Source organism: Microtus ochrogaster, chromosome 7 (assembly GCF_000317375.1).
Source record: "Microtus ochrogaster isolate Prairie Vole_2 chromosome 7, MicOch1.0, whole genome shotgun sequence".
NCBI lineage: Eukaryota > Metazoa > Chordata > Mammalia > Rodentia > Cricetidae > Microtus > Microtus ochrogaster.
This window is the reverse complement of record NC_022014.1, coordinates 14,983,740-15,002,098: the sequence shown is the minus strand read 5'-3', so window position 1 is coordinate 15,002,098 and position 18,359 is coordinate 14,983,740. Positions and strand designations below refer to the sequence as shown.

The 18,359-nt window shown below is 46.9% G+C and overlaps 1 protein-coding gene across 5 annotated transcripts; it reads right to left on the bottom strand.

The window, feature by feature from the left end:
* Positions 1 to 201: 201 nt before the first annotated feature.
* On the bottom strand, positions 202 to 17,144 carry Dusp14 (dual specificity phosphatase 14). 5 transcript variants are annotated; one of them, XM_013347013.2, is made up of 3 exons: positions 17,085 to 17,144; positions 3,534 to 3,618; positions 202 to 1,475 (listed from the first exon to the last, which is right to left on the bottom strand). In XM_013347013.2, exon 3 carries the CDS (start codon positions 1,371 to 1,373, stop codon positions 783 to 785), a length of 591 nt encoding a protein of 196 aa, XP_013202467.1. In that variant the 5' UTR covers positions 1,374 to 1,475; positions 3,534 to 3,618; positions 17,085 to 17,144; the 3' UTR covers positions 202 to 782. The 5 variants fall into 5 exon arrangements, with proteins under 5 accessions (XP_013202467.1, XP_005349392.1, XP_013202465.1 ...); XM_005349335.3 differs by lacking the exon at positions 17,085 to 17,144 and adding an exon at positions 16,851 to 16,986; XM_013347011.2 differs by lacking the exon at positions 17,085 to 17,144 and adding an exon at positions 16,869 to 16,986.
* Positions 17,145 to 18,359: the final 1,215 nt, after the last annotated feature.

Here is an 18,359-nt window from a genome sequence, read left to right as displayed (position 1 = left end):
CAAGAGCTGCAGGTTTGACACACCTACACCCACATGCTGATGATACCGATTCCTGCTTCTCTGCAAGGGTGTGAAATGCCGACGTGATTCCACCAGGGTTTCTATTTTAAGTACGGACCATAAGCATCCTAATGGCCACAGCGGAACAGTGACTGAGTACTGACACACATGCACACACACCTGAAATGATTAGTAAAGGGCTTATGTTAAGCAGATAGATTTATTAAAAATAATGCTAATATAATCCCAGAGCACACTGATTTCAAGAGGGTCTTTGCAACAGATTTTGTCATAATCACTTATCAATTAAACTTAACTTATAGAATCGCTAAATAACAGAGGAAAAGAAAGGACCGGGCTAATTAATCCAGTAGAGACTGAGCTGGCCTTGATATCCTTAAACATCTATCCAGCCATCAGCCACAGGCAAATCTGGTCTCTAGAGGGTTAATCAGGGCCCAGGGTGATCTTTGCAGTGGACTCCTCCTGCACCTGCCAAGGCTCCAAAAGGCTTGGGAGCCAGAAAGAAAGCAGGAACAGTAACCTACACTGTTCCAGGTCTTATAAAGGATTAAAGGCCAGTTAAAGATTTTCATGTTCGCTATTTCAAAATGCTAGTTTTAAAAAATTTTACTAGCAGCGTATGTGTTTCCCTCCACATCTCTTAAACGCGAACACCCAGTGTAGAAACACTGGCGGGATAACCAGAGAGGGGAAGAGGGAGAAGACCGTGTGTGGATGCTGGTGCTGCTGAGGGGCTGCGGATGCCAGCTGTGGCAGCACTAAATCCCCCAGTAAGGCTTCAGGTAGCGGGAGTCACAGATGTCTGGAAAGACACCATAGGGTGTATCTATCATCTGCACGGTCGACTTCCCGAAAAGCTGGTTCTCGTAGTCTATCAGCTGCTTCCAGAAGCCCACGTTGGGCCTGATGACAGGCCTCCGGGCTTTCACCCACCTGTACGCCTCCAATAGACACACATTGTGGAATTTCATCAGGTACGCAATGCAGAGGGTGGCCGAGCGGCTCACTCCCGCAGCACAGTGCACCAAGGTTGCCCCATGCTTCTTGCTCACACTGTGGATCTTGTCAGCCACACTGTCAAAGTACAATCCAATGGGCGCATGAGGAATGTCAGCCAGAGGCACTTTAACATATTCAAGCTGTGGCCAGTTGTAGTTGGGGATCTCAATGGTAGCATTAACAATGCAGGTGATGCCCCGGGCCTGGAGGAGGTGCCGGTTGGAGGCCACACTGCCTCTGCCCAAGAAGAGAGAGGAGGTGATCTGAGCAATGCCTCCTGTGTCTCCCTCGGGACTCATCCGAGGAGCCATGAGAGTCCGTGGGAGCGTGCTGTGACCTCTGGAGCTCATGAAGATGCCAGCAGTCAGTCACACTTTCATCATCGGAGGGGCAAGACCAAAGAATGGTGAAGTCCGTCCTCCCCCAGGGGATTCAAGACCGCAGCCTCCTTCCTGCAAGACACGGGTATCTGATGTCAGAACTTTACACGCTACTCATTTGCCACAGCTGCCTCCAGTACTGGGAAGGGAAAGAACTAGGAAGCTATTTTCTTTTTTTTTTTTTTTAAATATTTATTTATTTATTTATTTATTTATTTATTTATTTATTTATTTATTTATTATGTACACAATGTTCTGTCTGTGTGTATCCCTGTAGGCCAGGAGAGGGCCACCAGACCTCATTACAGATTGTTGTAAGCCACCATGTGGTTGCTGGGAATTGAACTCAGGACCTTTGGAAGAGCAGGCAATGCTCTTAACCACTGAGCCACCTCTCCAGCCCCTAGGAAGCTATTTTCTAAGGCAGGAAGTACATAAATCCCTTTCTATTGACTATTAGGGAATGTAGCCTGTAATGCCAATATGTAAAAATCAATATAAAACCAAGCTTTCTTTTCTTCAAAGCCCTTCAGTGACAATAGTCACCCTATTTTTAGGAAAGTTAAAAAAGACAGAAAACATGCCTAACTGGTTCCTGGAGAGCCATCTGGCAGAATCCTGCTGAAGGAAGGGCATTCCTTGATTTTTCAGGGCTGGGATCAAACCCAGACTGAAGCTGGCTAGGCAAGTGTGTTTATCACTAAGTTACTGACCCTGCCCAGAAGTCCAACAGGAGGTGTCTGAAAGTGATGCCCCAGACAAGGTAGGTGATAAACTACCTTTATAGAATAACAAAACTAAGTTGGAAGCCAGCAGAAATAAAAAAGCCAAGCCATCTTTGTTCTTTACTATTTAAAAATACTTTTTTGTATTTCTTGTGTGTGTGTGTCTGTGCATATATATGAGGGGGCATGTGGAAGTCAGGACAACCTGTGAAGCTTGGTTCTCTCCTTCTGCCAGATGGGATCGAACTTGGCTTTATCAGGCTTGCTGCGGGAGAATTGTCTGTATTCTGTCAATTATATTTTAAATAAATGCTGATTGGCTGATAGCCAGACAGGAAGTATAGGTGGGAAAACCAGACAGTAAGTAGAGGTGGGGCAATGAGAACAGGAGAATTCTGGGAAGGAAGCGCTTTCTGCAGTCCTTCCCAGACCACTGAAGCAGGATGTGATCTGCCTCCGCTGAAAGGTACTGAGCCATGTGGCTAACATAGATGAGAATAATGGGTTAATATAAGTTGTAAGAGCTAATAAGTTATAAGAGCTAATACGAAGCCTGAGCAATGGGCCAATCAGTTTATCATTAACAGACTCTCTGTGTAATTTCTTTGAGGCTTACCGGCTGTGGGAACTGGGCAGGACAGAAACCCCAACAAGCAGCAGGCCCTCATGTTACATACCCTTACCTACTGAGCCATCTTACCAGCCCAAGACACCTATTTCTTATCATTTTTATGATCCATGAATACTTTGCAAATCCAATTAAATTTAAGTACTGTAGCCTTCCAATGAAAATAATCCCAGGCAACTTGAAGGCACAGTCATTGTGTGTGTTTATGTACACAGTGCTGGAGAGTGAATCAGGGCCTGCCTCAAACATGCTAGTAAGAACCAAGGGAGTTAAACCCTCACCTTTGAAGGTCAGGCACGATCTTCAAATCTTACTGTCTATCAGCTAAATAGGAATTTAGCTGAGCTGACTCTCGGTGATTATAACCTTACCCTCCTCTGCCAATTTGAAGCTTCTGGTAAATCCTGCTGGATTCAGGGATGTGCTGGCATTAACATTAGTTTAGTGCAGTATCTGAAGTCTATGTTTTCCCATTAGTAAAGTGTTTACTATAAAATGTCGGCGTATATTTATAACAACAGAAAAGGAAATAATTGAACTGGGCATGGTAGCATATGCCAGGCAGGGGATTGCGAGTCCCAGGCCAGCCTGTGCTACTCAGTGAGACTATGCCTCAAGAAGGTTTCCTGAGATTTCAGACACACCACTCTCACTGCCAAGCCATGTTTCCTAGTTTGTGCGTCCTGATTAAGTATGTAACACCCGCCTGGTGCCATGGGAAACCTGACTGCTCAGCCAGACAAACATCTTGCATAGCGGCAGCATTATGGTACTCACGTGCTGAGGAGTTCAATGAGCTGCAGCCCTTGGTCTGGATCCAGAAGGTCTTAGGTAAACAGTGGTTAGTGTATACAAATCAGATCTGTAGGAAGACAAGGATGCAGTGAGTCAGGAAGCCGCATGCCATTCCTCCTGTGGTTTTTGTTTCTCTGTAGCTTTGGAGCCTGTCCTGGAACTAGCTCTTGTAGACCAGGCTGGTCTCGAACTCAGAGATCCGCCTGCCTCTGCCTCCTGAGTGCTGGGATTAAAGGCATGCGCCACCACCGCCCAGCTCCTCCTGGGTTTTGCTGCTAAAATCAAATATGCTATGGATCTTGAAAGCAGGGTCTGCTGAACATTTCTGACGTGACTTAAGGACGTAAGCCAGGTCTGCAAGCATTAGGCACAGTTTTGGCAAAGGTGATTCAGGGACCACACCACATACCACTGACGGCATCAGCGTGCTCGTTAGGCCTCTGTAAGACCTCCCTGGCACCCACTGTCACCCCAGGAGCATGAGGACCTGAGCCTGAAGTCACAGCAGGAAGAACAGGGTGGCAATGAGCTGTGACGTGGGGCACAGAAGTGGTGTGGAGAGAGCATTATCTTCAGACGTGGGTCCGACAGCTTCACAGCAATGCCAGAGGCAGCGGCGCCACCAGCTGGCCCTGCTGTCAAGGAGAGTAAGCAAGTTCATCCTCATTCCCTTTTTAGCCTCTGTCCATTCATTCTGTAGCCCGACAAGCACCATGTCCATCTCCAGAAAGGGCTTCCCCCCCCATGCAGATCCCACAGACTCCCGCCTCACCCAGATAAACATTATGCTTACAGCTCTGCTCACATGTAAATGATGTGCGAACCGACATAACCACCAAGTGTGCCACTTGACAGTTGACACAAATACTCCAGACACAGGATCTTCAAAATAATAAATACCTGGGCACCCCACTCAATAATGTTCCTTTATAATCCATTTCTCTTAGGCCTCAACCTCATTTTACTTTAAGTTATGTGTATATGTGAGACAGAATCTTACTAGGCTTAGCTAACTACTAACCATCTATGTAGCCTAGGCTGGCCTTAAACTTAATCCTCCTGCCTCAGTCTCTTGAGTACTGGGATTACATGCATGTGCCACCACACTTAGCTTTGAAGTTGTCTATAAGAGTCCTGTAAATTTGGGGGTGTCTGGCTGATTTGAGCAGAGTATGCAACTCATCAGTGATGCTGGGCGGAACTCCATTTCTGATGCTGAGTGGTGCTCAGCAGTGTAAAAACACCATGTGGTTTCTTTATCTGCTCACCTGCTGATGAATACTGCATTGTTTCTAGCTTAAGGCTATTTTGAGTAAAACACTATAATGTTCAGGGCCAGGCCTTTGTGTGAATGAATGGTCTCCCTTGGTTAAATACCTAGAAGTAATGAGACATAGATTTAACACTTGCAGATGGTTTTGAAAGCTGGGAATGGTGAGGGCAAATTCATAATCCCAGCACTGGATCATAAGTTCGAGGACAGCCTGAGCTACACCTTGTTTCCACTGAACAAAAGACCAGCAAAAGAACAGAGAATATAATAAGAAAATTAGGGGCTAGGATTTAGTTCTATGGTGGAGCGCTTGCCTGGCATGCGTGACTCCTCAGATCCACCGTTAGTCCTTGGGCTGGCAAGATAACTTAGCAGGTAAAAGTGCCTTTCCCCTGAGCCTGAGGACTGAGTTCCTTCCCCCAGAACCCACACAATGGGTTGTTGTCCTCTGACCTCCACGAGCTGTGGTGTGCCTCACTCAACAAGTTAGCAATGTAAAAACACCAGCACCGCCACAGGGAACCAGATGTCCAGTTGGCATTTAAGAGCTCCATACCCTGCTCTTGTAAGGGATTAGGGTGCCATTCCAGTACCCACAAGGCAGCTCACAAACCTGACTCCAGTTCTAGGAGGGATATGATGCCCTCTTCTGGCCACTATGGGCACCAGGAATGCACAGAGTACATGCATACATGCATACATGCATGCATGCACCCATCCAAACAAGCATACACATAAATGGCTCGTGCCTGTAATCACAGCACTTGGGACGTGGAGGCAGGGAGATCAGGGGTTCAAGATTATCCTCAGCTATGTAGCAACCCAGAGGCCAGCCTGGGTTAAATGAGCCCTCATACTATACCCAAAGCCAGGTTCAGTTCTGTCACAATGCAGTGACTTTCCCATTGGAGGTGTTAGGACTCAGACCACTGGCCCCAGTTTCTGTGGTTCAGAGCAGGACTTGAATTTCCTAGGTGCTGCTGCTGTGGGTCGGGGCAATCTGAGAGTCGCTGAAGCACTGGGTACCATGTGGTACCACCCAGGACACCCTACAAAGGCTGAGATGCTCAGAGTGCTGCACAGGGGTCTGCAGGACGACAGGGGCAAGTGGACTCTGCGGAAGCAGAGAAGGCGATGGTGGAAGGTGTGTGGGTGTAAAGGTGTGCAGACTGTGAGCTCTTCCCCGAACAAAACCACTGTGGCAATAAATGCAAAACTCGAAGTGCTGACGACTCTCAAACTTCCACATGGCTCTCATTGCCTAGTTAGGAGAAACTCAGCCTGTGTTCTCCCAAATCATCCTACCACCCAGGAGGCTGCCAGCCCTGAGCTGGGGAGCTGGGTGCCCAGGCTGGAGGCCAAGCTGGAGGCCAGGCTTTGCTCCTTACTGCTCATGCGCTCAGCGTGGACAGGGAGGACAGATTGTGCGTCCTCAAGGCAGAATCCAAGCAAGACAGACACGATGCTCTGTTCCTGCTGCCACCGCCAGTCCTATGCCAGCAAACCTGCTCCAAAATGCCAAAGCTGGCTACAAGGTTTAGAAAAACACCTTCTGTCAGCGAATGCTCCGAGGGCAGGGATGACAGATACTTCTCTGACAAGTCCCCTTGCCCTGACAGGATGGTTTGGGTAGGGCGGGACGACTGCAATTTGGAGAAGGCAAATAAAGCCAGGAAAGCTCCAAGCGTCCTCCAGCTCTGCACCAGACACTGCTTCTCTGTGGAACTGTGTGGGACGCTGTGTCCTCGTCAGTGTCCCGACGGCAGCAGGACCCCTTTAAACACTGATAGAAGAGCCTGAGCCCAAACTCCTCCTGCATGTCACCTAGTATCCAAAACAAGAGGACTGGCGCAGCCTGCCTGCACACCCTCTGGGGCACAGAACCTTCCTCATGGCATAAGGACACAAGGCACTGTCCCTGAGTGGGCATAAGCAGCCTAGTATGACCCATTTCTAAGAATGGCAGAGCCTAAGTGTAAAGAATACAAAAGCCCACAGGTATTACATCACAGGCACGTAACAACACAGCAGATATGTGCTAGGAGACAGAAAAGAAGTCTGGCCTGCTTGTGCGGGAGCAAAGACTGTCCCAGGGCTGAGCGAGAGGTCCCTCCGCTGCTGCACACTGGCCTATGGGAGCATCCTGATGCTGACTGACCATGGTGTCCACCTCAGCTTTCCCAAGCTGTGGTGCAGTAGCATTTTCTTCTGAGAGGGGAAAAATGGCTCCTGACAGAGGCACCAAAGCAGAGCTGTCCTAAAACAAACACAGAAGGTCGGGAGGGGTGCGGGGGGGGGGCATTTTAAAATCCCGGTGTCTTTGGCTGTCACTTTTAATTACAGTAGTTGGAGGAAGAAGCAGTTAGATCTGAGTTCAAGACCAGCCTGGTCTATGTAGCAAGTTCAGACCAGCCAGGGCTACATACATAAGAAAACTCAGGAGTAAGGATGCCCGGGATGCCAAGCACGGTGCATGCCTATAATGCGGCACCCAGAGGGAGCCACAGGAGGACAGCAGCGAGTTCAGAACAGCCAGGAGATCTGACGCCTGGCCTCGGGATAATAAGCACCAAGCACTAGGAACTAAGAGTTTAGTGTCAGTCTCACAAGGGCCTGTAGTCTTTGTAGCATACCAGCTAGTAACAGCCGCCCTTGCTCCTGGCATGCAGAGCTCTGGGCATGTAGAACTGTCCTGTGGTTACACACTGGCAATCCACACCCAGATCAGTGCCAACGTGGTTGAAAATGACTGGAAGTTCCGGCCGGGTCAGAGCATCCACCCGAGTGTCACCAATGCTACTTTTCCTTCCTAATGCTGACAGCCACTAGACTCGGCAGTTAAAGAAGCAGTGATCCTAGCTATGTTTATTTTTCTCATGTGAAAAATGCAGAAAGTGGGGGCTAGAGAGATGGCTCAGTGGTTAAGAGCATTGCCTGTTCTTCCAAAGGTCCTGAGTTCAATTCCCAGCAACCACATGGTGGCTCACAACCATCTGTAATGAGATCTGGCGCCCTCTTCTGACCTGCAAGCATACATGCAGACAGAATAGTGTAGAAAAAAATTATTTAAAGAAAAAATTGCAGAAAGTGGCCACACTAGGGCAGGAAAGCTAGAGAGAACTGCAAATATGTATCTATGTGTAATATACATGTTGTATATATTATTTACATGTTGTGTGTATATATACATAATGCATTTGAAGTTCTGTCACTTGGGCTTACAATATTCCCCACAAGAACCATACACTAGTCAGTGGTGATGATGTGCACCTTTAATCCCAGCACTTGGGAGGCAGAAGAAACAGTTTGATGCCAACTTGGTCTATAAAGTGAGTTCCAGGACAGGCTCCAAAGCTACACAGAAGCCCTGTCTCAAAAAAACAAACAAAAAAACCCAAATCACAGACTACAAACTGGTACTAATCACAAGGAATCTTCTAGGGACGAGCACCATAACCGGTAATACAGTACAAAAAAAGTGATCAGCCCTGAAACCATATACACACAAAGCAAAAATGGACTCAGATTGTATTTATATATTTATATATATGGGGGGGGCTATCAATTTGAGAATAGAGGTGGAAAATAAGAGAAGTTGGTGGAAGGAAAAGGGAGAAGTGATAATTATATTTTAATTTAAATAATAAAATATCCCTAGATTCAGGAACTTCCGAGGGACAGAGGGGTGATGGAAGGATTTTATGTGTGTGTTATAGAATTAAAAGTACACACACACACACACACACACACACACGAGATTTGTCTGTCTGGGTATATGCACGTGGCCAGAGGTCAGAAAATAGCACTGGATTCCCTTACCTCTACCTCCCACACTTCAGCCTAAAAATCATAACATTGATTGATAATCTTTCATTAAGAACATTAAGAATACAATTCTAGGTAGGGGGCTGGAGAGATGGCTCAGCAGAAGAGCACTGGCTGCTCTTCCAGGTCCTGAGTTCAATTCCCAGCACCCACATGGTACTGAGATCTGCTGTCCTCTCCTGGCCTGTAGGCATACATGCAGACAGAACACTAAATACATAATAATTTTTAAAAAAAAAATACAATTCTAACAACTATGGTATAATATTTATGTTGAAATAAAAGATATCAACAAGCCGGGCGGTGGTGGCGCACGCCTTTAATCCCAGCACTCGGGAGGCAGAGGCAGGTGGATCTCTGTGAGTTCGAGACCAGCCTGGTCTACAGAGCTAGTTCCAGGACAGGCTCTAAAACCAGAGAAACCCTGTCTTGAAAAAACCAAAAAAAAAAAAAAAAGATATCCACAAGTTGCTTTTAACTGTAAGTCAGCTGATTGAGCGGGACACCTTGACAGTCTACAGTAGGAGGTGAGGTCATTTTGCATTTGCCACCACATTAATGAAACAATGCCATCAGCGTTCTTGGATGAGGGCAAATACACCCAGTACACGTGACACTAAAACATCTGGAATCCCAGAACTTGGGAAGCTGAGACAGGAAGATGCGGTGGGTTTGAGGCCAGCCAAGGCTATTGTGAGGACCAAGTAACTGGACTATAGTATAAGATACCATCTCAGAAAAATCCAAATTCAAAGCAGAACACAGTTCAACTGGCTCAGCCACCACAATCCCTGCGTGCGACAGAGCTACCAAGCAACTGCCTGTATAGCATAGTGGGACCAGCTGACCATCTCCTCAACCTTGTGTGGACATACTTGCTAAACCCACTGCACGATAGCTAAACGCAACTGGAATGAGTTCCAGGACAGCCAGAGCTCTGTTTTGAAAGACCTAAAGAGAAAAAGCGTTCGTGGGTTTTTTAAATCAAGGTTTCTCTGCTTTGGAGCCTATCCTGGAGCTCACTCTATAGACCAGGCTGGCCTCGAACTCAGAGATCTGTCTTCTGGAGTGTTGGGTTTAAAGGCGTGTAGTGAAATCTTTTAAAATCTTTAAAGATCTCCCCTACACACTGACCTTGAGCTCCTCCCCATCCCAAGCACAGGAATTACAGGTGTGTGCCCCCAAGCCTGACCTAGAACTGAAGTTTTAGGCCCGACTCCTATCCTCACAGTCATTCACTCATAGGGCAGCGTTTACTGCGTTATTTAACATGCAGTGTAATGTTGACACATTGTCTCCCAGGTTGGGGCTGGTGTCCCTGGAAACCCAGGTTTGTGAAGGCCTCAAGGTGAGGTTCTAACCAGGACCTGCTCTTAGAACTCAGGTGCTACTACTGTGAAGAAGCCTAAACTAGTCCAACAGCAATCAGGTGACAGGCGGTCTGAGGGCGTTCCAACTAGCAGCCCAAGGGAGGTCCCAGCTGATCAAAGATAGGGAAGACACCTGAGTGCATGTCACTCCTGACTTGAATTGCCCACTGAAGACCTAGCCATTAAGAAGCAAACACAAGCTGTCCCTACTGTACAAGGTCTGGGTTCTTGGTCTACAGGAATCTGTGAACAGATCATTACAGGTACAGGGGACAGGTGCCAGGAAGCAGAGTGGTAGCCAGATTGTATAATCACAGCATCTGGGAGGAGAGGTAGGAGGATCAGGAGTTGAAGGCCTGGACTACAGAGTGAGTTTAAGGGTAGCCTGGGCTATATTAGACCTTGTCCCAAAATAAAAAAGGACTGTCAAAAATCTCATTATCACGAAGAAAGGTGTGACCCTCTACCAAAGGGTGACCTTGAATATTTTTTGTTTGTTTGTTTTTCTAGACAGGGTCTGTAGCTTTGGAGCCTGTCCTGGCACTCACTCTGTATTCCAGGCTGGCCTCGGACTCACAGATCTGCCTGCCTCCTGTGTGCTGGGATTAAAGGTGTGCACCACCAACCCCCAACTTGACCCTGAACTTCTGATCCTCCAGCCTCCACCACCCAAGTGGCAACAATATAACCTGGACCTGGCTGAATTCTTCACGGGAAAGAAAAAAAAAATCTCAACTTCAAAATTATATGTAATTTCGGGACAACACTGTCCCCAAACTTATTTCACCTAATCACTTATGGCACACTCACAGCAACCCACCTCCTCCCTTTCCCCTCCCCTCCTCACCACCTCCTCCCAGGAGAGGAAGGCTACACCAGGCCTTCTCTGCTATGCAAATGAATGTTCTAGTTAGAGTTGTCTCCTTACACAGTTACAAACTAAAAGACCAAGGAGTCAGAAAAGCCTGAGATAGTCTTTCCAAGGGAAGAGCACACCAACTGGCTATCCAGTGCCAAGCAGGCAGCCCGAAACTACACATGCAAGTAAGGTTCTACAGACTGAGCAGAATCTATTTAGGAGTACATGTGTATATACATATTCACAGGTACATGCAACAATGAAAAAGGAGGTCATGAGTCTGAAAGACAGCAAAGGAGTACATGGGAGGGCTTGCAGGAAAGAAAAGGAAAAATGATATAATCTCAAAAATAAATTAAAAATAATTAAAAAAAAAAAGCTTGCCACAAACCATCAATCTGGGTCCTGACTGAGCATAGATTTCAAAAGGGCCCTTTCCTCCAGAGACTATGAGATGGCAGGAGGCGTCCACAGCTGACAAACCGGACGGGAAATGTTCCCTGTCAGCATCACCACTAAAGTACCCAGAGGAGCTGAGCCAGCCTCACTGACAAGTCATTGGCGAGCACTGTGGCAGCAGCTGCAAGGTCAAGGGTTATCAAAGCAGTCTTCCCTCCCTCCCACTCATCTTTTCCTGAAAGCCAGATCTGAAAAAAGAAAACTTTTACAAGCAAAAAAAAGTATTTGTGACATTCGTAAATAAAAACCGAAAGGACTATATAATAGAGTGTTTTTTAAGGTGACTTACAGAAGAAATAGAAAGGAACCATGGCCCTCGTGTGCTCTGAACTCATTCTTGCATCATCCCTCCGGCTGTGAGAAAGGGTCTCCTGGGTCAGCTGGAACCTTAGGTCACAGAATCTAAGCTGATGTGACAGGCACTCACAGTCCAGAATTTAGTGTCTTGCAATGACTTCATTTCTCTCCTTCCTCGCCCCCACACACATCCCTAATTTTAACTTCAGCGAGCAACCCAAACACAGGCAAACCAAAGCCTAACAAGTATGCTCCGAAAGCAGGAAATCTCTGTAGCGAATGTATCCTAATTTGCTTTGAAATATGTAGGAAGAGAGAGAAACTTGAATTGACAACTGTATTATTCTTGTAGCACAGACACTGTGTGCAGCTGTCTCTTCGGGACATGCACACACGCGTGTGTGTACATGTGTGTACGTGTGTGTCTGTCCCTGTCCTCAGGGTCCTTGACCAAGGATGGGTTTGAGTTCATGCCCACTTCACACACTTAAGTTCCACCGTTAGGGCTTGGTACAAAGCAAGTATTCTCCAGGAGTAGGAGGCCCTTAAGGCCTTTAAAGACTTCTATTTTTAGTACCTTGTTTTACTTAGGTAAATTTTCTATAACTATAAACTGTCAAATAAAATCAATAGAAAGCCTGGGTGGTGGTGCACACCTTTAATCCTAGCACTTGGGAGGCAGCGGCAGACAGATCTTGAAAATTCAAAAAAAAAAAGGGGGGGGGAGGTGGAGAGATGGCTCAGTGGCGTGCAAACACACGTGCAGGTAAAACCACCATTCACAACAGGAACCAGACTAACCAGGCGTCAGTCACAAACAACCCCACACCAGTTTGGAATTATTATTAATAGAATGGTTATTTATTTAATGGGGAAAACTTACAGATCACCGTCCCAGACAACAGTCCTCTGCACAATCAGGAAAGGAGCCTAGTCGCTGGAAGCAGAGCCAGAAGGCAGAGACCACACCTCAATGGGCTGGTATCTCAGCGGCTATTGGCTGGAGGAGCGGAAGAAGCTCCCGCAACACCTCCCCCTTTTATTTAGTTAGAGAGTTCTAAACCTACTATGAAATTATATACAATAAGTAAATATCCTATTCTAACTAGCTTAAGTCTTATATAATAAATAGCTTGGCCAAGTCATGAGAGAAAAGTAACTACATTTATATAGTCTTCAACCCCATCGAAGATCTGAGAAGGGAAATAATGTTACCCAAGTAATTAGGAAGTGCAATCAAACAACTTCCAAAACATGCAACAAATCAGAGACAACGGGCTACCTAGGCAATCACCCGAGGTCCTGTTTGCAGCATTGAAGCAACCAACTTTGGCTAAGGCCTAACATAACTGACATAGCATTTTCAAAGGCAAGAAACTTGTCAAACTATCTTACCCTGTCTTGGAAGGATATGACAGTCCTGTCTTTTCCATTCACGGATACTCTATCTCTGTCAGTGGTTGAAGTATGGGCATTTCTTTGCTCAAAGGCCAGTTCGGCCAATAAGAAAGGCTCCAGGTGGAGTGTCATTGGTGCTCAACATTGTCTGGGGAATAGAGATCCGTGTTGCCAGGAGCAATTGTGTCTCACTACCACGAAACTCTGAGATTAAAGGCCATTTTCTACAGCTCTTTGAAGAGGTTGAAGATCCTGATTAGTCTAATTATAAATGACAAACTTAGAATACTATTTATTGATCTATATAATTCTCAATACCTATCTAACTTAAAGACTAAGACAATAAACAACTGTGAAACACAAATGAGGACAATGACCTCCAAATATAAACAATGTACAAACATACATTGCAATATGGTAAATATATATCAATACACAAACAATATATAAGTATCTTAATCAGAGGTAGAAATGTACACTGCAATATGGTAAATATATATCAATACACAAACATTATATAAGTATCTTAATCAGAGGTAGAAATGTACACTGCAATATGGTAAATATACAATATAACCCCCCACCCCATGTCACTTATTCACTTAAGAAACATCCAAGCCTACTGTGATTAAACAACAAACATGGGGGACCTATGACTTCAAGGTGGATGTCACTAGAGGAATGTAAATTGGGACAACCACTTTGGAAAAGGAGCATCACATCTGACCCAGAACTATTCATAATTGCCCAAGGCCACAAACAATCCAGATGTTCACCAACATTTGACAGATAGTGTGTGGTATGTTCACCCTAAAATGAATCAACTACAGTCTATAGTAGTAGGTATACTACTACTCACCAATATACAGTGTAGACGAAGCTTTAAAAACCCTAGTGCAGGGGCTAGAGCAATGGCTCAATGGATAAAAGCACTGACTGCTATGAAGAGGACCAAGGTTCAACTCCCAGCCCCTACAAGACAACTCACAACTGTCTGTAACTTCAATCTTAGGGATCTGATACCCTCTTCTGGCCTCCCTGAGCACTAGACACACATATAACACAAACATGCAGCTGAAATACCCACATATATAAAAATACACCAATTTTAAAAATGTAAACACTATGGTACATGAATTTACACAATTATCTATATGTCCATGTCTGTGTATATAGATCTAAAGCCTGGTATAGTGGTGCCGCACTCCGGAGGCAGAGGCAGGTGGATTTCTGTGAGTTCAAAGCCAGCCTGGTCTACAGAGTTCCAGGACAGCTAGGACTACACACAGAGACCCTGTCTCAAACAAGAAGAGCTACAAGAATGTTGCATAAAGGTGAAAGAAGAACAGCTGTGCTGTTTAGGTTTGTACTTAGGAGGCATAGAAAAAGGGGATTATTTCTATTAAAGCCGGTGTAGTAATTGGCTGTCCTGAAAAAGTAGTGTGGAGAGGGGGGAGAAAGATGAAGTCCACTTCTTGGCCTACGAGATTAAGTTACACTTACATTTTCTCTAAAATAACTCATCGCTAACTTTCCAGTGTATTTCTTTCTCTTTATAAGTCACATTGAAAAGACTAAGTAAATACTACCAAACATTCTCCTAGCCCAGGGAAAGAACCCGTCCTCTCTGAACGTCACTGTTACTCAGCCTCTAAGGTCAGGGCCCTCATTTGCCCTCCACCTCAGCACTCAGCCCAAGGCCTCCGGAACAGCAAAACTTGTTTGCTAGGTGAACCCAGGCACTGCTGACAAGCTGACATGCATTGCTACAGGGGACCTTTTCCTCACATTGCCAGCTTGAGCTGTGACCCCCATTAACGCTTTCCTGCTTTCCTTTCTGTTGTGTCTCCCCGGTGAAGCTATCATAAATAATGAAGCTACCACCTTAAATGCCAGCCCTGTAAGTTTATACCCAGGCTGCCTTGGTTGCTTTAGCAACTCTCCCTGCCTTCCACTCCCTCTTGTGTCTTCTCTCAGGAAGGACAGTCCGCTGCTGTTGGTCGTGCCTGCCTGTGTTTTAATAGGGAAGTTTCCATTTTGCACCTGAGAGTAAAGCCCAGGCATCGTGAGTCAATTACTCTCAAGATGTTTCTGAAGGGCTCATTTGCCTGTTGCTGGAAGAAATACCAAAGTGCAGTCAGAGGTAACGTAATTTTACAATCAACTGTACTTTAAAAGCATGCTACCTGTCCTAGAAACCAAATCCCTATACATAGGACCAGTCTACTTTAAAATAATTCTGTTAAATCACTTATGCAAATACACATCTATGAAAATGGTGGGAAGAATCTATGAGATGCCAACAGAAAGACACACAGCTGTTCTTCTGAAGGTGATTAAAGGGAGACAAAGACCTCATCTGTAAAGTTTTAATTTCTCATACAGAATGAGCAAAGCTCAATTATGACGCTGGGAAAATATTTTGAATCCATCTTGTTCTAAAACAAAACCCCACATGCAAAGGCATACACCCCAAGAGTTCTCAATTTCCGAGACTTAGAGCCTTTAGCCATTTCTTAGGATAGGAGTAGATCTGAATGCTATTCGATTAAGGCATCTCACAGAATGCATACCTGCAGCCCGCCGGTAGCAAAGATTACCGAGGAGAACTCGGCTCAGCTGCGCTCGACAAGGATGCTGAGAAGACTCGAATGAAGCCAACTGTCTCCCGTTTTATGGGGGAAAGCCAAAAATACCAAGCAGCTTTTCTCCTCCCCCAGCGTCAGAAGGTGAGTCAGAGCTGGAGGCAGGAGCGGGGCCCATGTGTCAAAGCCGCCTGTGCAGGGCTCCTTCCTCCCTCCTCCTGGGAATTCTCGGCCCTCATCTGACCCTGATGTGAATTCTTAAGGTGTCTCTGGCGAGGAGGAAGACGTGGCTACTCCTTCTGGGGGAACCTCATTCCTCCGTTTCTCAAAGGAACCGACACAAAAGGCAATAGCAAAATTGCAGCCCTAAACACACATAACTTTGCAAAGAAGACGTACAGTACCTTTGTTCCCCCCGTCCTTAAAGAGGAAGCAATTACAAAGAGTTGTATCTTGTCCAAGAGACAACTTAGATTTGTGGTGGAAGCCTGCTGCTGCAGACCACTGACCCTGGCCTCTCTGACCTTTCACTGACCTCAGGGAGGACGTTCCGGTATTTCATTAAAGTTCTAAGTGGCTACTTAGGAGCAAGAATCTGCGTTAAAATTCTTGGACCACATTTCATTAAAGTCGGTTAGAAATCCGAATCTTTGCCTTCGTTTTTACATCTGCAAAACGGGAAAATACAGCTCTGACACTTATAAACCTATTGAAAACTAATCAAAGAACATTAGCCAAATGCCTAAGGCTCTCCTGAGTGCAAAGTACAAGGTGTTGTTCTTAGTAGCCCTACAGTGAGACTACTGGTAAACCACCCGCCTTCCCTTGCCTCGAAGATGCCCGGTTACCACAACACACTAGCCGGTGCCACTGGCAGCATCCACTTCAATACAAGGTAGTTATACAATACACGTAAGGAGGCTACACCACTCGGTTACCCCCCCTACCCCAAGCCCAAGACAGTTCAACTTCACTCCAGAGCAAGGAGACTTAGGAGAAATAAGAGCCATATGTGAGCACCGCACACAGCAATCTACAACCACTGAGAGACGCTCAAGTTGAGTACTTGGCATTGCAGAAAGCCAAGTGTTTCCAAGGGCTGGCGGTGCCGGTCGCGGGTGCACGCCCGCCAGATGAGGCTCGGGGGTCCCAGCCTCTCCCACCCCGCGCCTCGAGGCCGCCGGGGAACCGCACAAAGTTTGCAGAGCCGAGGGTCGCGAGGGACCCGGGTACCTCTGGCGTCCTCTGTACCTCGTACCGAGCGTCCCGGCACCGGTGGCGGCTTTCGGGTCGGTGCAGCTTACACAGCTCGCGGCTTCTGCCCGCCGGCCTCGCGCGCCTCCCGCTTCCCGCGCGCCGCCGCCCTCTTCCGAGCGCGGGCCCGCGGCGAGGACGCGCGTGAGTTCCGGGCGCTGCGCGTGCGCGCTGCGGCGCGGGCGGGGCGTCTCGGCCCCGGTGCCTGCTCACCTGGACGCGCTCGCTGAGTCTCCTGGGGCGATGTCCCCCCAAGCCCGCTTCTGGGTTGGAGTTCGAGGGTTCTGTTCAAAAGCCGAGAGGTAACTTCAGGAAAACAAGGGATAAAAGGTGTGAGCATCTGAGCGGGTGACTCATTACCACTCTCAGCCACCCCCGCCTTCTCCAATGCGCGAGTCAGCCCCGGGTAGGGACACAAGGACGAAAGCCAACTCACTCCGTTGCGTTCGTTGAGACAGGGTCTCACTATAAAGACCAGGCTGGCCTCGAACACGCGAAGATCCTCCCCGCGTGCACCGTTGCCTCCCTAGTGCTCGGATTAAAGGCGTGCACCACCACGCCCCCAACTAACTCTTCTGGGTGAATTTTGGCAGACAGGTGCCGGCAGTTTCCAGTAACCGGGAAACTCCAAAGTAGGTAAAGCCTCCCAAACCACCGACACCACACTGACAGTGCCCAACCATGCTCCTATATGCTACCAGGGCTGATACGAGGATCCCTTGAGGTTTGTTTGCTCTTATTCTGGAGGGTCTTTTCTCTCTCTCTCTTAGGTCTTCCCACCTGTAATGAGTAGATGCAAACTGACATTTTGTTTGTTTGTTTGAGGCAGGGTTTCTCCGTTGCTTAGGAGCCTGATCTGGAACTAGCTCTTCTAGACCAGGCTGACCTTGAACTCAGAAGTCTGTCAGCCTCTGCTTAGGGAGTACAGGGATTAAAGGCTGCGCCACCACCCGGCTTCCTAGTTTCTTTTGTTAAAAATGTAGATCTCCTGAGAAGAGGTGTTGGCTAAAGCTGATGACTTAAGAGTTAGGAGTTTTGATGCTTCCTTCCTTTGTAATTTGGAGGATGTCTTATAGAGATGCTAATTCATGGCCTGACAGCCACAGGTAGGTGCATGACTTGAGCCCATGCACCTGGTTGCCTAGGAGACAGCCAAATGTGTTTTCCTGCTCATTTTATGTGATGATAAAAGATCTTCGAGATCTTCGAAGAGATCTTGCCCTTCCATGATGACCGTGTAAGCTGCGTCTGATTATTCCTCACGGCTCCCTTCCAGTCCAGATAGGGAATTTGTGTTGGATCCACACGGCCCCCAACAATGAATCGTAATGTAAATATCTGATATGCAGGATATCTGAAATGAGACCACTGTGAAAGGTCGTTTTGAAAGACCCCCAGTGCTGGGGAGACTCTCACTCAAGTCTCGGGATAACATGACCCCCCCCACTAACTCACGAGAGACCGTCCTCGCTGCAATCACACGAGGCT